This window comes from Hippocampus guttulatus, chromosome 16 (assembly GCF_054856545.1).
Source record: "Hippocampus guttulatus isolate MCC_2025c chromosome 16, RoL_Hgut_1.0, whole genome shotgun sequence".
Taxonomy (NCBI): Eukaryota; Metazoa; Chordata; class Actinopteri; order Syngnathiformes; family Syngnathidae; genus Hippocampus; species Hippocampus guttulatus.
The window spans coordinates 14,829,887-14,850,864 of NC_141276.1; the positions used below are offsets into that span (position 1 = coordinate 14,829,887).

Consider the following 20,978-nt stretch of genomic DNA (forward strand, 5'->3'; position numbering starts at 1 on the left):
TGCACTAAATATATCAAATAAACATATGGTATAATTAGAATAAACTATTTAAAGTGCGGCGGCCCGGAGGTCCAGTGGTTCGCGCGTCGACCTCAATTCCAGCTCCGGCCTCCCCGTGTGGAGTTTGCATGTTCTCCCTATGCCTGTGTGGTTTTTCTCCGGGTACTCCGGTTTCTTCCCACATTCCAAAAACATGCATGGCAGGCTGATTGAACACTCTAAATTGTCCCTAGGTGCGAGTGTGAGTGCGGATGGTTGTTCGTCTCTGTGTGCCTTGCAATTGGCTGGCAACCGGTTCAGGGTGTCCCCCGACTACTGCCCCAAGACAGCTGCGATAGGCTCCAACACCCCCCACCACCATTGTGAGGATAAAGCGGAATAGAAAATACTTCACAAAGATACTGCGCCTAATAATACGGTGCTCCAAGTTTTGTAAAAAATATGATCAGCAACTAAATCCACTTGTTTTATTTCATGTCAGAGTGGTAAAAATGGAACAAACAGTTTCATCCACAAAGCACATGCAGATTTTATAGGTGCTATTTGCATGTATTTAAAATAGGTCATACGCATATTAGAGAAATTACCTACCTCTACGCAAACCATACTGTAGCTTCGTCAAAGCTACTGAAGCCCGAGCTAAAATGTTCGTGCAAGACTGTGGGGGTGTGCCTGCAATTTCACAGCAAACCATCGACACCTTGTCTGCCGCACCTTTGGTCTCTGATTGGGTGTGTTTGCTTGACCACATGGGGTTCTTTGAGAAATGTGACTTTTAAGAACCGTTCTTAAAAGTCACATTAGAGACAAGATTGGGCCAGAGAGGCCTGATTTAAAAAATTTTTTATTTACAGATGACTTTTCTAACGTACTGCCAGGTCAGACTGCCAGTTTGAACAAAATAGACACAAAGTAACTCTTTTGACAATTGCAAATTCCTCTTTTAAATAGGCCTACAGACCTGTACATGGACTCCCCCAGTGGCCGACTGGTGTCAAAACAATCAGGAAGGATGATGATGTATTCTTCTGAGGAGGTTGAAGAAGAGCGACTCCTTGTCCCCTCTTTCTTCTTCAATCCCACTTGTACCTCTGGTTCTTTCTCACTTTCCCTTCGTTGAGACTGCCCATCCATGCAGTCATTGTGCGGACCCTCGCCTTCACCTGTGTGAGGTAATTGAAAAAGCAAAAATATGGCCCTTTTAAGGAATGTTTTTGTGTGATTTCATTTTTCCAAAATCTGGTCAAAAAAAATCTTCGAAATAGAGTAAAAGGCTAAAACTAGTATTTCTCAATGTTCTCTTCAACCCTTTCGACTCAGGAAATCCCCTTCTCCGATTGGCTGACAAATTTCAGCAAAAAAAATCTATCCACCAATCGTTCAGGCAGGCCAAAACTTATGAAACTTGCCCTAGAAACTGGATTTAACTAACATAAATGGAAGATTGCTGGTGGGAAGAGAATAGGTTATGTGCTTTAGCAGTCAACTGTTTGTTTTTTTTAATGTTAATGCATTTGTAATGGAGGATTTTAAATGGTTTTTTTTTTTAGAAAATTCCACAAAGATGGCAACCACTTGTCATATTGCTGTAACTCCACACACAGCTAAATCCATCCATCCATTTTCCGAACCGCTTGATCCTCACTAGGGTCGCGGGGGGTGCTGGAGCCTATCCCAGCCGTCTCCGGGCAGTAGGCGGGGGACACCCTGAATCAGTTGCCAGCCAATCACAGGGCACACAGAGACGAACAACCATCCACGCCCACACTCACACCTAGGGACAATTTAGAGCGTCCAATCAGCCTGCCATGCATATTTTTGGAATGAGGGAGGAAACCGGAGCACCCGGAGAAAACCCACGCAGGCCCGGGGAGAACATGCAAACTCCACACAGGGAGGCCGGAGCTGGAATCGAACCCGGTAGCTCTGCACTGTGAAGCCGACGTGCTAACCACTGGACTACCGGGCCGCACACAGCTAAATATGAAATTAAATGTATAATATGAAAATGGACGTGCAAATACGTCTAACCATGTGGGTCCCATAAAAAGCAACAATGGCGGAGCGCTGTTGCTGAATTTGCTGCTCAAGGTGGGTGTGTTGACACTTCAACACGACTTACCTTAATCAACACATTAGATTACAAACTTAATTTAAAATGTCAATGGCTATTGAAAATACACTTGTGAAGCCAAAATGGCTGCTACTTAATGCTACATTATTACATATATACATACATATACATATATTACAGCATAACATTCATTTTAGTAGATCTGTGTGAACAGGGATAGTTTGGACAACTTTGTTGGTTTACAGCAAAGTTACTCTGAAATTAATCGTAATCATTTTTATTAGAGCTGTCAGTTTAGCGCATTTTTATTGGCATTAATTTAAATGAATTTTAACGGGATAAAAAGATTAACGCGGCACACGTCACAGCGGATGTTACGTTGCTCTATAAATAAACCAGAAACAAAACAACAAGCGCGTTGCACAGGTCCACCTTTGTTTTGCCAGCCACGGCAGCGCGAGATACCGAAAACGGATACTTTAAGAGTTTATGAATGGAAAGTTTACTTTTAAAAAGTTGCCAGATTGTTCCACTGACAAGACCAAAGTTACCTGTATGTTTTGCAGTCGTAAACTGAGCTATCATCATAGCACGTCGAGTCTGAAATACCACTTAATGGCCAAGCACACAGCTGACGCGAGTACTCCGCCCCCTCGTCTCAGACAGACAGCTATGGATCATTTCAAAGCGAAGAAAATGGATGACATGACGAAGAACAAATTTGCTGAAGCCATTGCTAAATGTATGGCTACTGCATGCAAGCCTGTCAACATTGTCCACAGCTCGACTCAAGCTGAAATCATTCGCATTGCATCTAACGACTCCACTACGGATTGCCAGCAAGAGCCTCCATTACAAGCTGTGTACAGAGATTGTACGTCGCGGAGAAGGCTAAGGTACACCAAGCGGGAGAAGACACTGTTTCGGGAGAGAAATAAGAGACTAGGTTGATGAGCCTCTGGTGAATAAAGAGCAGGCATTCTGTTGAGTTCGATGTATGCCTGTTTGGAACCATTTTGTGTGGAAGGTTACGGTGTTCTGTGTCCATATAAATAAAGCGGGTGGAGCTTCTCTGTGTTCGTCTGACAGCGACTGTGCGCTGATGCACGTGGTAGCGCAAGAAGGACCAACACAATCAACATAGCCCGACTGCTGTGTTCAAAGCAAACTTGAGAAAAACGAAGTATGCAACCATGGTTTAAATCCACTACAGGCTGAGTACTAGTTTACCTTAGATGTGCACTTTATAATGTTATATTGCTCTGTTTTGATTCCATAAAAAGAGCTGTTAAAGCAGCTGTTGTGTGACAAAATATTTTTTTCCACTGTTGTTGATAGGCAGTAATATTGTGAGAGATTGTGTGAATAACTGCTCCAAGTGAAAAATCTTCATGTAAAATTGAAAATCGAAATTGTTATTTCAGTAAATATTTGCATTTTGCACATAGAAAACTGATTCATGAGTCCATGTTGATGAGAGCATTAAAATGGGGAAAAATAGGACATTAAAATATAAAAGGAAATTCAGAAACGATAAAAAATGCGTGAGTGATCACGATTAATTTTTTTAGTTCATTTGAGTTAATTATGACAGTTGCATTTTTAATTAGATTAAATATTTTAATCGTTTGACAGCTCTAATTTTTATCCATCAACATAAACGCAATGCAAGTTTACTCAACCACTCACCTATGGTGGTGGACTCCTGTCGTGTGGAGGGCATCAAGGGTACCGTTATTGGTACTGAGCTGGGGCCAGCCATCTGAGCTGGGACCATCGAAAGAGAAGCTGATATGGAGCCTTTCACAGGTGCTGGTAAGGAAGACTTCAGAATAGCTGGTGGTTTCAAGGGATTGTGGCAACCATCCAAGATTTCCTCAGGTTTCACAGCTTTACTTTTCACACAGGAGCCAATCTGAGCTGCCGGACGCACCACTGTGAGCAAGCAAAATATCACCCAGACTGATGAGCACAAGTTCAGCTCAGTTTACTTGTAGTGCAACAATTTCTTTGCATAAATAATACAGCATACAAGAAGAGATTTTTTTACACTGACAGAAACTAAAACCAACAGGATAGTAACACTGTACATTCAAATAGCCAATTTCCATCTTGATACATTCTGTCACGTTTGTTTACCTGCTCCGGAGCAGGATGCTCTCATCGGCGTGTGGTCAGGGGCCTCCTCCAAGGTCAATGAGCGAATCACAGTTTCACAGACAAACTGAGTGCCACTGATATCCTCCTCCCCCTCCTCTTGTGCTGGTACGCCACTATCCTCAGCACCAGAACTCACACCATGAGATACATCTGAGGGTACATGTAGAATTACAGATTACTCACAGATAACTCTCATGACAGTTTACATTGATTCATTCATTCATTTTCCGATCCGCTTATCCTCACAAGGGTCGCGGGGGGTGCTGGTGCCTATCCCAGCTGTCTTCGGGCAGTAGGTGGGGGACACCTTGAACCGGTTGCCAGCCAATCGCAGGGCACACAGAGACGAACCTCATTCCGCGCTCACACTCACACCTTGGGACAATTTAGAGTGTCCAATCAGCCTGCCATGCATGGAATGTGGGAGGAAACCGGAGTACCCAGAGAAAGCCCACGCAAGCCCGGGGAGAACATGCAAACTCCACACAGGGAGGCCAGAGCTGGAACTGAACGCGGTACCTCTGCAGTGTGAGGTCGACGCGCTAACCACTGGACCACCGGGCCAGCATGGAGCGGAATTCATGTTTTGCCACATCCGTATATCCACAGGGTACATGTTGGTCAAGCGAGAGTCACACAAACCCACCCGTGGTCGACCGTGTGCTACTCATTTTTTGGTGACTGCACGGACAGAGCGCATATAATCACTGATCACGCATGTACAACAACAATAAAATTCCAGCTTCACCCCTGACTTGTTTGAGCACATCTGCCGGTATCACCGTTTTTTACACAAACCCCAATTCCAATCGAGTTGGGACGTTGTCTAAAATGCAATTAAAAACAAAATAATGATTTGAGAATTATTGTCAACCTACATTTAATTGAATACACTACAAAGACAGGTTTCAAAAGATTATGTTAAATTTGATGCTTGCAATACGTTCCAAAAAAGATGGGACATGGACAACAAAATACACTACAAAGAGGGAAAGTTGAGAAATGCTAAAAGAAAACTGTTTGGAACATTCCACAGGTGATCAGGTTAATGAGAAACAGGGAGGTGACATGACTGGATATAAAAGGAGCATCCCCAAAAGGGTCAGTTGTTGTACAAGCAAGGATGGGGCAAGGTTTACTGCTTTGTGAACTGCTTAAATCCAACAGATTCAGAACAACATATCTCAATGTACAATTAGAAGGAATTTCGAGATTTCATCATCCAAATATCATAAAAAGATTCAAATATCATCTAAACGCTCAGAGAATCTGGAGGAATCTGAAAAAAATTTCAGAAAACCATTGTCAGTTAACATATTCATCAGTACATCTACAAATGCAAGATAAAACGATCATACAAAGAGAAAGCCGTGTATCAACAACACCCAGAAATGCCATCAGCTTCTTCCTTGCATCAAATAAGACGGACTGATGCAAGGAGGAAAAGTGTACGCATTTGAAAATGTCAGAAATTACCATCATCATATCCTCGGGGCTGAGGAGGAAAAGGATCATCTGGAATGTTATAAGCACAAAGTTGCAAAGGCAGCATCTTTTAAGTCTGGTGGCATGTCAGTGCCTATGACATGGGTACCTTTAACAATTAATGCTGAAAGGTACATAAAGGCATGCACAAGCTGAGGCACTCTGTTACGGAGGAGTATATTGTGCGGAACATTTCGATTCTTCTTCAGAGCTAATTTTGCAGCAACGTATGCTACCATACAAGCAATGTCCTTTTCAGGGATGCTCCTGTATATTGAGGCAAGACAATGCCAAGCCACATTCTGCACGTTATAACACTAGATTAATTCGAGTTACCCATGATACTATTGATGATTTCATTCTCCTCTTGAATCAGCCCCAAAGAAGGGCTACTTTTGTCCTGTAGGTGGCCATCTTGAGGAAGAGGGGAGATGCAGGGAGTCATGTCTGCATGGAAGAGAGAAGGAAGGAGGTTGATCATCTGATCAATCAGGTCAGGTTAAGTTTTCTGCTTAAATGCCTTTGCCTAAACCGGGGATCGGCAACCCGCGGCTCAAGAGCTGAATGCGGCTCTTTAGAGCCCTCCTAGTGGCTCCTGGAGCTTTTTCAAAAATATTTGAAAATGGAGAAAGGTGGGGGAGGGATATATATACTGTATATATATTTTTTTTATTTCATTATGGTTTCTATATGAGAACAAACATGACACAAACATTAACGTTTTCCAATGCTGTAAAAAATAGGTCGAATAAATATTAAATTTAAACATTTCGTCAATGAGGATTTGCGTAATAACCTGCGACACACATTTCTATTTGCAGGGCGAGATGTCAGCCAGGAGGCTGTTGTTAATAAATAAATGAAACAGCCTTTCTTGTACAATTCATCGAGTTTACTTGCAAAGAATGGGAATCTGGGCGGCCGAGAGAAGCATTTTTAAACGGCACATGTGAGCTACGATAGAACGCTGCGAAGATGCATCCCGTGCTTCGTTCATCTTAGCGGCCGTTATGGCTTTTGCTCATTGCGGCATACGTGTGTAAGCGTGTGCGTATGCGCGCATGTGCGTTAACGGGTTGATCGCGGGAGGTTGGTTGATCGAAAAGTAGATCTTCCGTCAAAAAGGTTCGGGCACCCTGCTCTACAGGACGAACTGGAGGGGGAAAAAAACATTTAATTATTAATGTTTGTGTATTTGTAGCCAACTTAGTCATATTGATGGCGGCGCGGGCACGCGCAGCGGCTCCTCTTGTTGTCCTGTTGTCTGGTTGAGAGGGAAGAAATTTCATCTGTGCTCTATGTTGCACATACAGCACATTTGACAATAAAGTTGGACTTGACTTGACTTGACAGTAGGCTAATATCGCAAATACAGATACATACAGCATGTGTTGAGTTCATGATAAGGCTTTTAATTTTTTGCGGCTCCAGATATATTTATTTTTTTGGTCCAATATGGCTCTCTCAACATTTTCGGTTGCCGACACCTGGCCTAAACAAACAAGTAATATTGAAGATCCAACAACACACATGAATTCCAACTCTTCTTACCAGCTGGGGTGTTATTTGGGACACTCTCCAACTCTTGAACAATGTTGATGTCCAGCAACTCAAAAGACAGAAGATCCTGAGGGATGCAAAGCAATTAGATGCAAAAGTAGAATCTTTATGTTGAAGAATGCGAACGTCATTCGGCTCTTTTCCTTTGTAATACTGTAATCTCGTGTTGCTTTCTATTGTGTGAAGCAAAGATGTGTTTAAAAAATCTGATCCTGACCTGTAAACAGTCATGAGAAAAAGAAAGATAAACAATCAATTCTGTAACTGGCCTTCCACAGAGATAAACTCCAAATGAGGTATATAATGTCATCAAAGCTTTTACAAGTAAAAAGAAATGTTACCTATCACTAAATCAATCCTGTTTGGCATGGAATTCATCAGAGGAATCCTTTTCTATTCGTCTGATACATGTATAGACGGCTGTATGTTCGATACTATGTGTTGTACTGTTCTCTGCTTGAGGTTGACCCACAGGTGCTCAATTGGGTTCAGGTCTGGAGGCATACATTACTTTCAACTTCCTCAGCCAGGCAGTGTTTGGGGTCATCAGTATGTTTTAAAACTGAGATGCAGGTGTTGTGAAAGCACTATACTGTATATGACAGCCTATAGTCTAAAGTTGGAATGGATTTCCCCTTCAGAAGACAAAATAAAATGGCTGCTGAAATGTGAGGAGGGGACAGTGGATCGGATAAATTGATACACCACTGTTCAAATGTCAGGTTTTCCACACATCAACTTAGATTTGTGTGTAGCTGTGTGCTGGACTCATCAACCACAATGAAAGTCTTGTTAAATGGGAGTCCGCAGGCCCGTGCCACCATTGAAAGTGCCTCTTATTAACCCAGAATACAGTTCAGACGTTCGAGTATGCATTCTCTTTTTTCTTTTTGTCGTCTCATTTACGGCGCAAGCCATGGTCCGCAGAGCCAACACAGCAGCTACGATAGGATATCTTCCTGCAAAACTGGCTTTATGCGCTACAAAAGTGTCTCTCTGCATCCACAACCCGGTGTCAGGTTTCCCACTAAGGTAAACAAAGTTTTACTTTTTTCACACTCAGAGATTTACCTATTTTGTATCTAGTTAATTTTTACTATTTTGTTAACATTAGGGTCAGTTGTGGCTTTTGCTCACCATGCAGACTGTCGTGCATATGTGCGCGTGTATGCGTGGCATGCCAGCTAGTGTTGATTGTATGTGTAAGTTGAGGGGTTCGTTGTTTTCAGCGGATAGCTCTACTTTACGAATGACAAAAGGAGAGATGGAATCCTTTAATGCAGTTTATTAAGAGGGGGGTAAAAAACGTCTGCATCGCAGCACGGATGAACGAGAACACACCCCCTTTCAGTAACGAAAACACTTCCTGCTTCTCTTTAGCCAATCAGACATTCTTATCTTTAGCAACATAAGAATGTTTCAACAATTATTAAACAGAATATAATTTAGGTAACTATAACATAAAAGAATATAATGTTCAAATATAAAATGAAAATAATTAATAATTTAACATTTGCATTAGATAGGAGCAGAGAGAGTGATGTGATGTCTCGTAATTGTATGACAACAACAAAAAAGTGTTGTGAAGTTAGTTATTGCAGGTTGGATCACAGGTTGCGATTTCGACACTGAACTGGTTGATCTTGGGAGGTTGGTTTCTTGAAAAGTAGTTCTTGGGTCAAAGAAGGGTGGGCACCCCTGGCCTATATTATCGGAGACAATTTGTCATTACCCCAAAATAACTGTGGTGGGAACAATGTCTGGACAACTCAAGGAATTACATAACTGATATGTACTAGTTGCAGCCTTAACCCTTTCATGCATCCTGTAACCTGATAACATGGTAAGCTGTCCACTGTAGTCAGCGCTGTCCCTGAAAGGGTTAAACATTACGAGACATTCTCAGTTCGTTCCAAGGATAGTTTCAGAAAAAGAAGCACGTTTTGATATTTTTTTTCTAAGTAGGGAAGGTGCACATCCTAAGAAATAAAAGTTGAGTGTCATTCTTAATCACTATTGATCATTACCTGTGCAGTGAGTAGGTCCACGGAGGGGATGTAGTATTCTTCCCCACTGTCTACTAAAAGAGGAGGCTGCTTTCGAGAGGCTGCACATGCTTTTCCATCCTTTTGCACTGGGTTTTTACCCTGCAGGGCATTGGCGCAGTATTACTTTACGAACACTGGTACAATACGTTCACATCATGAAGGATTTATTTCACTCACATGCAAGTGATTCTTTACACTTTCGTACCTGTGGTGTGACACACGGAGAAACAAGTATCCCGTCGGCCATCATAGGGGCAGGGGCCAGATTGTCAACCACAACGCTGCACCAAACCCTGGGTCCAAATTGCTCTCCAGCATGGGCAAGACGCCAGTGGGAGGTGTAGGAACCCTCCACAGACGGCGCACATAACGCTACACTCACAATACCAACCTGGACATACAGAGAGCAAGGTGTAGTAGATCTGCACAATATATCGGGGGAAAAAAATTGCTTCAAGCTGGATCATGGCACATACAACATCCGTATCGCAAAGAGGTGCAATGTTTCTTAGGGAATTTTGACCTATCATCGCCGTCAAACAGTAGCTCGTGGCATTATTAAAACAGTATTAAATAACTTTAAAACAATATGTGCGAAGAAAATTGTAAGTATGGGTCAATTGTTTTTGCTCCATATAGAGCACTTTATACAGTGTTGGTTGTTTTAAAGTGCTCTGTAAAAACAATTGAGTTGAGAGTTGAGTACTTACAGATATAAAGCAAGGTGGGGGAAAAACAAATTGAGTTCAAAGAAGTTGAACTCAATTTGCACAGCACAGAATAAGAAGGTGTTCACATGGCAACATTTGCTCCGTGCTACGCCGGCGCTGCACCAGTGGCGCGGTCACACGTGCAAATTTGCTCCGGGGTTACCCCGGAAAACAGCTTACACCGGAGCAAATTTGATCCACCTCTGGGAGGTAGTTTAAAAATTTGCTCCAGAGCAAATGCTTGTTTGCGGAGCAGCACCGATGTAAATTTGCACGTGTGAACTCTCCAATTTGCTCCGGAGCAAATGCTCGAGAAGAGTTGATTACGTACGGCGAGAATGCGTTGCTTTCGTGCTCTGTCGGACTTCCGTCATGTGTTTGTTTAATAACGACACAAGACATGGCTGGTAACAGTAGCAAGCACCTCTTGGGTTATACCATCTCAACTAGAACGTGGGGGGGGGGGGGGGGGGGGGGGGGAAATAGTCCCCAAACGCCATCTTTCCTTTTGTAGGGGACTGGACTGTCTCTGAGTTGTTTGTTCCTTTGTTGTGTGTTGACAACCCCGCCCCCCATATAATTTATTTTGTGATTTCCTCTCTTGATTTTCTGTTTGGCGCATTACATGTTTGCTTTTCTGAGTGTCATTGAAGTCATCGTTGATTTACGTCTTCGGGGGCGGTCACTCTCAAGCCCAAGGCACGGAAAGCGAGAAGAAGGACGTGCCTGTACAGTAGTTGCTCGAGTTGTGTAAAAGTTTTAAAAAGAACCAACATGACAGCTCATTTGTTTTCTGTCGTTTTGCTCCGCTGCAGAAACTGCCGTGTGACCGCAAGTGGAGCTGCACCGACGCTGCGCCGGTGCTGACACGCTAAGCGGCTTTGTACGGGTGACCGCTCCACAAAATTTGCTCCGGAGTAAAATATATCGCAACAAAACACATCGGTGTAGCGCCGGAGCAAATGTGTGCCGTGTGAACACCCCTAGAGAGTTCATTGCTTCAAAGGAAACCATGAATCAGGCCTTGGTGAAGAATTCTCCAGATTGAGTTCTTACTGATTACAGAATGGAAGTGTATATGAAAAAATGAACCCTGAGGTTCTCACCTGTCCAGGCTGGAGGAAAGGAACAGATACTTCTCTCCAACGATCCCCGGATCCCACTGCCAGGTTTCCCCACATGAACTTCAGCTGCAGGAAGCAAATAATATCAACGGAAACACTGCAGATACTGTTTTGTACTTCCAATTACTCAATGGGAATTAACAGAAAATGATCGCAAATGGTTAATCGCCCTCCCAAAAAAATCCTTTTGTACATACAAGAAATGACCTTATATCCCAGCTACTTTATGCATCTTGGATTGAATTCACGTCATTGAGTATAGGTCTTCCTTTTTGACGATTGTCGCTGAGCATCATAAAGGAAAATACAGATTCAGACATTGACCTCAACTACAAAGGTCTTTAGGGTCGGATGTGATTTTCTTAAGAAAGCAGAGAATAATTCCTTCAGGAAATTAAAAAATATTACGGTACTTCATAAATGACGATCAATAATCATTTCATCTGTCTTCATGTTCATTCATGAAACCAGACAAGGCACTATCTGGCCACATACTATTTATCCTCAAAATAAATGTTGGACATTCTTCATGGTCTCAGGAAACGGAAAACTCATGAAAAATTACGTGCACCCACGACCACGGGGAATGCTTTCTTTACAGCGATGACGTCTCTCCCTGCTCACCCCGTCTCGTCCTCCCACTTCCCCTCCGTTGCACGTGGAAATAGCGTCTTATCAAATTGTGATTACGGTTGTTCAGCGCTAATATAATCTGTTGCATGCCTTACACCACATACAGATACACCAAGTCATGTACAGTACATGCAGGAATGCAGGACAGGAGCAATATCTGAGGAGCGAGTATTGGGGGGGGATTAGCATCTCACTAACATCTACTTGTAGTTGAAATTTCATTTTGTCCTCAGTAAAATTTAAAACTTGCCCCGCCCCTCAAGTCTAATCTCCTCCCATCCCGGTTTGCCGTGTCCAGTCACTCGCGCAACTTTATGGGCAACGTTTTTACACCAGATGCCTTTTCTTGATACTATCCTCCCTTTAATCAAGGAATGGGACCAGCTCTCAGGGCTGGGATCAGGGCACTGGAGAATAAAATGTATCCATGATAATACACTTGTTGCACTATTACTGCCACTTCTACCCCTAAAGAGATGAACGATATATAAAACAAATCCAAAAGATCATGTGCACACCCAACAGGAATATAATTCAACGGTACCTTAGTATCAGAGCTCCAACTCATTGTTCCTGTGTTCCTCATCTTCCAGTACTTGATGAACTTGGTTCCAGGACGTAGACGAGTCCCATCAGGAAGGTTCTCATCTAGAAATGTTGCTGTCATGGTTGGAACCATAAGAGGGCAGGGGCGCTTTGGTCGCCTTAACACAAATAAAATAATACTTCAGAGTTTGCATGTCTTTTAGTCAGGCGAACAGGTGGTTTAATCAGTTTGCATCTATATATATATATTTTTTATGTGCACTTAGATGTACATTACTCAGTCCATAAATCTAATATGTGGTATCCACAATTTGCATTAAGTTGCAGAAAGTACCCTGTTAGTGCTTGATTAAACATATGGACATATAAATATGCTACTCCCATTCATAGCTGGATGAGTCATTGTGTTTATTAATTCAAATTCATTTGTCGCAACAATTTTTGGAAAAAAAAAGGTTCTTTTGCTTCTTTCATAATTCAAAGCACTTCCCCAGTGAGGTGCACTTTTTCCACAAAAGGCATGCCTGCGAACGGAGAGGAACAATCTCGCAAAAGCAGTCGATGTTGGCATATTTCCTGACACCTCTAGGGACTATTTTTCTAAAAGTGACAAGTGAGTTTAATTCCAGCAAAGAACAGTACCAGTGGAACCATTTTTTTCCCGTTTTACAAGATGTCCGGTGGAAGCCAATGACAGAATCTATCACACTGAAAGACATGTCCATTTACATGTTGCAGAAGCTGTGATCTATCAACACGCTGTGTTGATAGATCACAGCTTATGTTGGCTGTGTTTCCACTTATGACGCATGCTATGTACTTCCAAGTCGCCTTGCATTACCTGTCCAACTCTACAGGAGAAAAGACCATCGGAGTGCTGGCAACAGACATGTGCATCACCAGAGGCATGCAGGCTGATGACACATTTTATTCTGTTAAATTGTTGAAATTCTAAATTAAAAAGGATTGTGTGTCGATACAGTAGTCTACATGCTTTGATGAAAGGAACATTTTTTTCATTTTATTTTCACATTATCAGTTCAGAAAAAGATAGATTTCTATTACTTCTGTAGAAGTAGACAAGCTGATGTGTAGGGAAATATTGCCTGAATAAAGCTTTTAAAGTTTGTTTGGTATGAGGAAAAATAAAACAAATCCCAGAAAGGAAAAAAAACAAAACAAAACGCAAAACTTGCTTTGAATAACGTCATTGTCATATATATGCCTTTCCGAAAATGGAATTTTGTTCAAGACATTGTGAGATTTCATTTTGAGTCCAGATCACCTAGCTCTTCGCCAAATGAATAAACAGTTGTTCACATTAATTTTCGCCAATAATTCATGATCACCTGGGTCGTTCGTAACATGTGATGCAAGAAATGTGACCTTTTCGACAATGCGGTGATTTGGTACACATCGACAGCAACCTACTCAGGGCTGTTGTGCTGAGTGGCTCGAGGCTGAAGAAGTACAGGAGACGAACTTCCATCTCTCTGGGAGGAGCTCCATTGGATGCCGCGCCTCTCCATCCTTAACTGTTTCCGAATCTCTTTCACTTCAGCCTTCAAAAGGCGCTTTTCTGCTTTCAGACGCTGTTTCTCAGCCTTCCGGAAGCTTCGGTCACCTCGCCTGTAGAACCTGAACGCAGTAGAGTCATAAGTGATGGTAAGCAGATATGGACCATTCATCTAAACTTGAAATGTTACAGAAAACTCCCCGGGTCTTTTTTTTGTACCTGCTATGGTCAGGGGCAGGCGATCCATGCTCTGGTATTGAGAGTGGAGTTCTGGCCCTCACCAAATTGTGACTAGGATCATGAGAGAAACTGCAAGGCTCACACAGAGTACAGGATGTACACACGCTGTTGGGGGGGAAAAAAAAAAGTATCATACAAAACAGAGAGAGTGCAAAGATAGAAAAAGGAAGGGAGAAAGATTAGCTAGAACTTAATAAATCATGAAGGCACTGAGTCAAGCAGCAAGTAATAATTGTAAAAAGAGTACCGGTAATCATGAATAACAATGCATATGGTTTGATAGACATAGTAAATATCTATGCGCACATTATTTAAAGAGTGCATTACAACATATGAGAATCACTGTGCCAAAAAACAAGCTGTCTGAACCAGAACCTCTCACTTATATTTCCTTTGGGCCATATAAACTACAAGCACAAAGGATAAACCAGTTCTCGCCATTACGTGATGCAAAACCCAAATTAGTAAAAGTAGAAACCATAATGACAGTTTCTTTGAGTTGTGTCTGGATGTCTGAATGAAGGTCGGACCTACTAGATAAAAATGAAGAATAGGTTTGGAGCTTATTTTCAGGTGGAGAATGAACTTTGTTTTATTTTTCATCACTGCAAGCAAGTGTGCTGTGATTGACAGCCTCATCCTCCTAATTTATGTCACTCACATGAGTGGTAAGGAATTGACTTTTGTGTGAAAATACATCGAGGTAAGGGCCACTGGCTTAATTAATGTAATGATGTTCAATTTTTTTTTAAATCAACTTTATATGCTGCATAATGTAGGTTGAATAAATAATTAAACAAGTCGTGGACAGGTTTTGAAGCAAACTACGTTCATTATGACTGTGCAAGTATAATTTGTCCATGACTTGAAAAGTCGTGATGTCAAAATGTCATTAAATTAAAATGTAATCTCTGTGTAAAAGTTATTTTTGTATTATAGTAATAAAATTAAAGTATGGTAGTCTGAGGTGTTTAGATTGAAAATGATTCCTGTGGCAGGGGTCTTCAACCACTCGGCAGTGGACCTGTGCTGGTCCAGGGGACATTTGATAGCAGAAAGTCAAAATACATTGTACTTATCATTAAAAAGTGCAGGAAGTTTTCTTTTGAAAATGAGACGCATCCACCTGTGCCTCTATCAAAACACTCTGCTTGATCACATAATATGGCAAAAAATAAATAAATAATAATTAATTAAATAAAAACTATATTCAAAATATTTAAAAAAAAGAAAGGAAGGCACCGTTTCCTGCCGTAACACTTGGTCAACCATTCCTTCATTAGACCTTGTACCATACACGCTTTCTTGTCAACTTTCAAGACATTATCTTTCGTGAGGTTTTCTTTTGGCATATGTAACCAGGTGAACAATACTGCGACTGTTGTAGTGACTGATGCCTCATTTAATAAATGGAGCACTGTCACTTTAAAAGGAGCGTTGGATGATCTCGGAGGAAATCTCATGAGACTTGGACCACGAAGTGAAGGAGGACGAACGCTGATCTGTGCTTATTCAGACCTGATGGATCTGCAATCGCCATTGTAACCCAACTGAGTAAAATATCGTCGTTTGGGAGTTTGAACAGTGTCGCACAGTGGGTGCTGTGAACAGCCGTGAAGCAGGGGAGATTTGTTGTTTTCCACGTGTTTCGGGCACATACAACATTCCGGCTCACAAGCCACTACTGTTGTCTATTTTTGTATATTTTTTTATATATTTGTTTGTCCCATTTGACATACCTCAGTCTTTTATTTTATTAATGCTGTACAATTTTGATGTTCAGTCGTGAATGAAGCCTTCATAAAAATAATTTTGTGTTTGGTCAAGTCTGTCATAGACCCAGCCACACAGGTTTCGGATTGCAGTCCAGCTCAAAACACAGGTGAAGTCCGCCCTCTCATGGCCATTTGTTTTCATTGTGACACATGATAGCGTCTCACTGTTTCCTTTTCTGCTCGAGCACTGCCTGGCGATCGGTGGAAAAATCTTTAAATAGGCCGCGTGATTCAATAAACCGCAAGGTTGAAAGCGTGTGATAAAAGTAGCACCTTACAGTCCGGAAATTACGGTAATATGTTGCAACAGGCTCCCAAATGAGGCAAAACTAAATGATGACCAAGCACCCGACATTAACAGACAAGCCTTTGGATAAAAGTAAAGTCAGTTTAGAGTTGACAACACCCACAGTACCTGCATTGGTAGCCTCCCCCTGTGGTCTGTCCCCTGCAGGAGGAGCAGGGAAGAGTGGAAGAGGACGGAGCTCCGGGCAGGGCAGAAGAAGAAACCTCAGGCACCACGGAAGCTCCGGCAATTGCATCCCCTCTACTTCCCCCTACTCCACTCAGGGGCTTGTGGATGCAGCACTGTCCAGAAAACTCCTGGCAAATTTTCTCCACAGCCTCACGGACCACCTGATCCTTGAACTGGTGGTATAGAAGGAGATGGGGAGAAAAAGAGGTCAACTGTGGCACACGTAGCCAAACGTGTGCTTGTTACCAGTGACGCTTACTTTCTCCATGTAAGAGGTGAACCAAGCTGGGGGAGTCTTATCTTCTTCTTTTGTCCCTTTCACTTCTTTCATGATCACCTGTTAATTCATATAAGGGAATAAAAAATAATAAATGGAATTTCACTTGCCATAAGCAGAGTCGATTCAAGTCATTTTTGACCAGCAAAGGGAAACCAAAGAACCAAAAATGAATACATAAATAAATAAATAAAAATTCAAAATGAAATCAGGGACTCGTCTTGCCAAATCACAATGAAGATGGACTCAGGAAAGTGCTGTTGCCTTTTTTTTTTAAAGTAACTGGACCATTGTGTGAATGATTTGATATTGTTGTTGATCCAATTCCTTTGTCTTGAAAAACCCCAGCCCATATGCATAACACAAGATGTCTTGGACACACTCACCCCCTCCACACGCCTACTATTTGACCTTACATTTCAGCATCATACTTTTCTGATGTGAATATCAGGTTTGAAAACTGTTTATGACAATACAAATTATACAATACTCAAAATAACCAATAGGAAAACAAAATGATACCTTTGTCCGGGATATGAAAACAGTATTCAGACATGAACTTTCCACAGTTGGATAAGAATAAACTTTTTCTGAAGTGGGAAGGTAGTCACAGTTTCCAAACTTAAAACTGAAGACTGTCCTAAACTGTACAAAACAAGAAATGTCTAAAATGAGTGGGAAAAGCAAAAATGCTTTGGAAGTGGGTGCCTACCATGCCCTGTTCTGGCACTGCCACCTGAACCTTGCGACTGACCACCTGGGCAAGAGTGGGACAGTGTTGAGGGGGTCTGAAGCCCCGCTTTGGCTCTGCGCCAGCCTTGCCAGTGGAGATCCTTGCTGGTTGACCACGGGTCTCATAAACATTCATGTGCAGTCGATTTCCCTGCCTTGCTGCACTCTGTGAAGCACAAACATAAATGTTGGTCCCTTTGGCTTTCAACTGCAACACAAGAAAAAAGGAAGAAAGTCCGACTTGCTGCGCCACATTCTCAGCCACTCATCGCAGCGTCCCTGCGGCTGTCAATTCTCAAATATGTCCCATTTCCACCAAATGCTGGTCGAAATAAAATTTACTTTGGATATAATAGCAATATAGATTTTAAAGTTATTTCAAAACGCAAATATGTACTCTCCTTTTGCCATTCAAGTTGTTCATGATTTTGGAATCAGATATAAAAATACTTTAAAATTCTTGAAATGTGCAGGCTAAAATTATGAATGCTCAGGTTTATTTTTCAATCGCCGAAAGCCTGGATCGCACTGAGCGGCGAAGGTTTGCAAGTGTGTGCGCACGTAGCAAATGTTTTTTTTGTGAGGGTTCGTGCAATGTTGCAAAACATCTGCAAAGACATTCGCCAGACATTACCAGTTGAAATGGTTGCAAACTGTTTTTCTTGTCTCCATCAAATTTTGAACATGTTAAAAAGTTCTGTGAGAAAAGGAAAACTGTTTGAGACCATTCAAATTGTTGGCGAACATCTTTGTAAACGTCAGTGACCTTGAAGGAACGCTGATGAAAAAAAAAAACAGTCGCAAGCTGCGCACGCACGCACTTGCAAAGCTTCGCCGCTCAGTGAAATACGTCTGAACAAATGCCCTCCCTCTCATGAAAGAACATTTGAAGCTCCAAGATTTCTTTCTTCTCATATCCTTGATAAAACAGCTTCTCTGCTCCCCACGGCTCATCCTCTCCCATGCAGATGCATCTATGTAAGGAAAACAAAAAGTGACGACCATGTCCAAACAACGAATTTTAGATTCAACAATTAAACCACAACAGCTCTGACACTTCTCTATGCTGATTTACAACAGCAGCTCTTACTAGTGAGCAATTTTGACGACTGCCTTTGAAAAAGGGACATGCTTTTCCAAAACAAAAAAAACTAACGATTTCTAAACGCCCCCCCCCCAAAAAAGCCACTTCTTCTCAGTCAAACAGTTATGTTCTGTTGCGATGATCATTAATAGTCAATAAAATATCAAGGAGCCGCGAAAAATAGGTTTAGCAGTTTTCGCTTTTGATGCTCTAGTCATCCCGTCCGGCCAAGTAACACGAGTCTGCTCTTGCAGACACGTACAAAAGTGTAAACAAGTTGCACAAAATTAAGTGACCTCCAGTCATTGTTTTAAGTCTATTAAGATGAACAATAGTACAAGAGTAGTCACTTACAGTTTTCTTTCGTGTGTGTTCAAATGGGCGTCTCAATAAATGATGACATTTCTGGGCTGACAGTGGCGGAGAATTGAGGTTTGCATGGATGTGGGGAGGAGGGGCTGAAAACGGGGGCTGCGGCCTGACCCGTCTCAAAAAAAGCGGGCAGTGTAAAATCGAGAGTACAGTTCACATTTGCTTTGCACATTTTGAATTACTTTGTTCAAACGGTGAAACATACCTTGAGTGCCTCTTCGTACTCTACTGCAAAGGAAGCAGAAAGGATAGTTTGAAATAGGACCTAATGTGCACATTTGTATGAATATGGATGGTTTTTTCCAGTAGGGGTGTCATAATTTCTTACCTTGGCTGTTAATAGAAACCTATCAGAAAGGAAGTTTTTTTTGTAAATGGGTAGATTCACAGTCAATAAGTTATGATAGTTTACAAGGGTTCAACAAGGGGCAACTGAACCTTTTATTTGCTCATATGTTTTAATTAGTGAAAATTACGACAAACAAGAAGAGGCCAGGTTGCATTTCCTTCCTGTTCAACCCTCAGTTTTTTGGGTGACATGTTTGTGTCAGAGTGACGTTGAATGATGACACAAACATATTTGTCAAGACCTGGTCCAATTCTCTCATTTTTGAGGCCAAATCAATTGTTGAAAAAAAAGCACCCAAATCAGTGCAACGCTGTCGCTAAAATGGTGGCAGTATCCTATTTTCTGGAAAGAGGTATCAGTAAATAGCTCATTCGAAGTTTTTTCATGTACATTAGTGACACGTTTTGATTCAAGGCATTGAAGGCAGAGAAAATCTCTCACCTCTTCGTTCTCCTCGTCGAAATAGGTCAGTTGAAGGCTGCACAAGCTAAAGGAACGCTTAACCTGTGACAGAGACACACGCGCACACTTCAGTCAGTACGAAGCCATATTTGATATTCTGAATCGTGCTATGAAGAGTGAATTTCCACAATGTCAAAACAGCAAGGTCCAAGAACCAAGGCAGAAATACAACTGTTTAGCATATCAAGACCAAGAAATATAAGACGGGATCATATCACAACGTTCTATGATCCCAGTGGAAAATGAAGCACTAAGGAGCAAAGCAGCAAAAACAAATAACAATCACAAAAAAAACACTTACACAGACCAAGTACAGTACATTCACTACATGAGTTCTCATAAATAGTGCCTTTACAACGATAATAATGATCCATTGTCATATGCACTGGCATTAATTTAACAATACGGGTGTGTTTAATATGTTAGTTACAGTTCAGAAATGGTATAGAACTGCACTGTAACAGCTTGGTGAATATTTTGTGTCTGGAGAGTAGCCAGAGTAGATTTCTGTGAGCTATTGAGTAAATTCATATTAAAGAGTTCGTTTTCTATTATGCATTGACTGTTCTGAGCCCTTGTTTCCATGTCGGTGTCAGCATGATGACGCCAAGTTTATCTGCTATAATTGAGGTCTGTATGAATGTAGGCGTTAGTTCAGGTCATGTACTTTTTAGAATTAAAAAGTAGATAGAAGGATTTGTTTTCACATTCTAATATTGGCCTTAACATCTTCCTCTCGTGTTTAAATACTATTTTGGGAACGCTACAACAGAAACTTCGTCGTAACGTTATCCAAAACAATGTTTGTCCTCAATTGTGCTAAGATTTTACCAGTATTTAGTGGAGGTGAGCTGGTCAACATCGTTTCCGTGAACAAGAATTTCACGATACTGCACGTTCGCAATAATTCTCAATACAGAGTTATGGTAAATATCCTGCGATGTAATATGAATACGGTGGGTCGGTTGTTCCTTTTTTTTTAAGCCAGGGTTTGTGTTTTCTCAAACAATAACTCAAACCACCTCTGGGTCATAACAATGTCGTCCGGCAGGTTTTGCAACCATTTGCGGGGGAAACAAATGTAGGAGCTGATACCTGCTGCGTGCGGCCCGGCAATTGTCCTGTTAGCTTACCATGGCCTCCATGGAGTCCCAGCTCTTGGTCTCGGATCCCGACAGGAGGAAATTCCTGGAATTTCCCCTGAAATTTACTTTGACGTTTATGCAGAAGTCCATTGTGTCACTCCTTCCGCATTAATACATAATATGTTTGAAGGCCACGAGCGTTTTCTGGGGCAAAACAAGATCGATCGGGGTTAATCTCGCCAGTTGGATCCAGGAAGAGGATGAGGCGTAT

At 41.7% G+C, this 20,978-nt stretch overlaps 1 protein-coding gene across 3 annotated transcripts in view; it reads right to left on the minus strand.

The window, feature by feature from the left end:
* nbr1b (NBR1 autophagy cargo receptor b) overlaps positions 1-20,978 on the minus strand; it is a 33,042-nt gene extending 12,064 nt beyond the window's left edge. Inside the window, exons 1-19 of one of the 3 annotated variants that reach the window (XM_086132261.1) lie at positions 20,756-20,978; positions 19,602-19,664; positions 19,140-19,158; positions 19,018-19,039; positions 18,794-18,938; positions 17,336-17,521; positions 16,606-16,683; positions 16,287-16,519; positions 14,076-14,201; positions 13,772-13,978; positions 12,339-12,498; positions 11,144-11,227; positions 9,533-9,718; positions 9,307-9,426; positions 7,271-7,346; positions 6,056-6,166; positions 4,214-4,384; positions 3,764-4,009; positions 962-1,163 (exon numbers count right to left, since the gene is read on the minus strand). In XM_086132261.1, the coding sequence (XP_085988387.1) occupies positions 962-1,163; positions 3,764-4,009; positions 4,214-4,384; positions 6,056-6,166; positions 7,271-7,346; positions 9,307-9,426; positions 9,533-9,718; positions 11,144-11,227; positions 12,339-12,498; positions 13,772-13,978; positions 14,076-14,201; positions 16,287-16,519; positions 16,606-16,683; positions 17,336-17,521; positions 18,794-18,938; positions 19,018-19,039; positions 19,140-19,158; positions 19,602-19,664; positions 20,756-20,857 (2,537 nt within the window). In that variant the 5' untranslated portion in view covers positions 20,858-20,978. Of the gene's footprint in view, positions 1-961; positions 1,164-3,763; positions 4,010-4,213; positions 4,385-6,055; positions 6,167-7,270; positions 7,347-9,306; positions 9,427-9,532; positions 9,719-11,143; positions 11,228-12,338; positions 12,499-13,771; positions 13,979-14,075; positions 14,202-16,286; positions 16,520-16,605; positions 16,684-17,335; positions 17,522-18,793; positions 18,939-19,016; positions 19,040-19,139; positions 19,159-19,601; positions 19,665-20,755 lie in introns of all 3 variants that reach the window. The other 2 variants (XM_086132260.1, XM_086132259.1) reach the window with 2 other exon arrangements.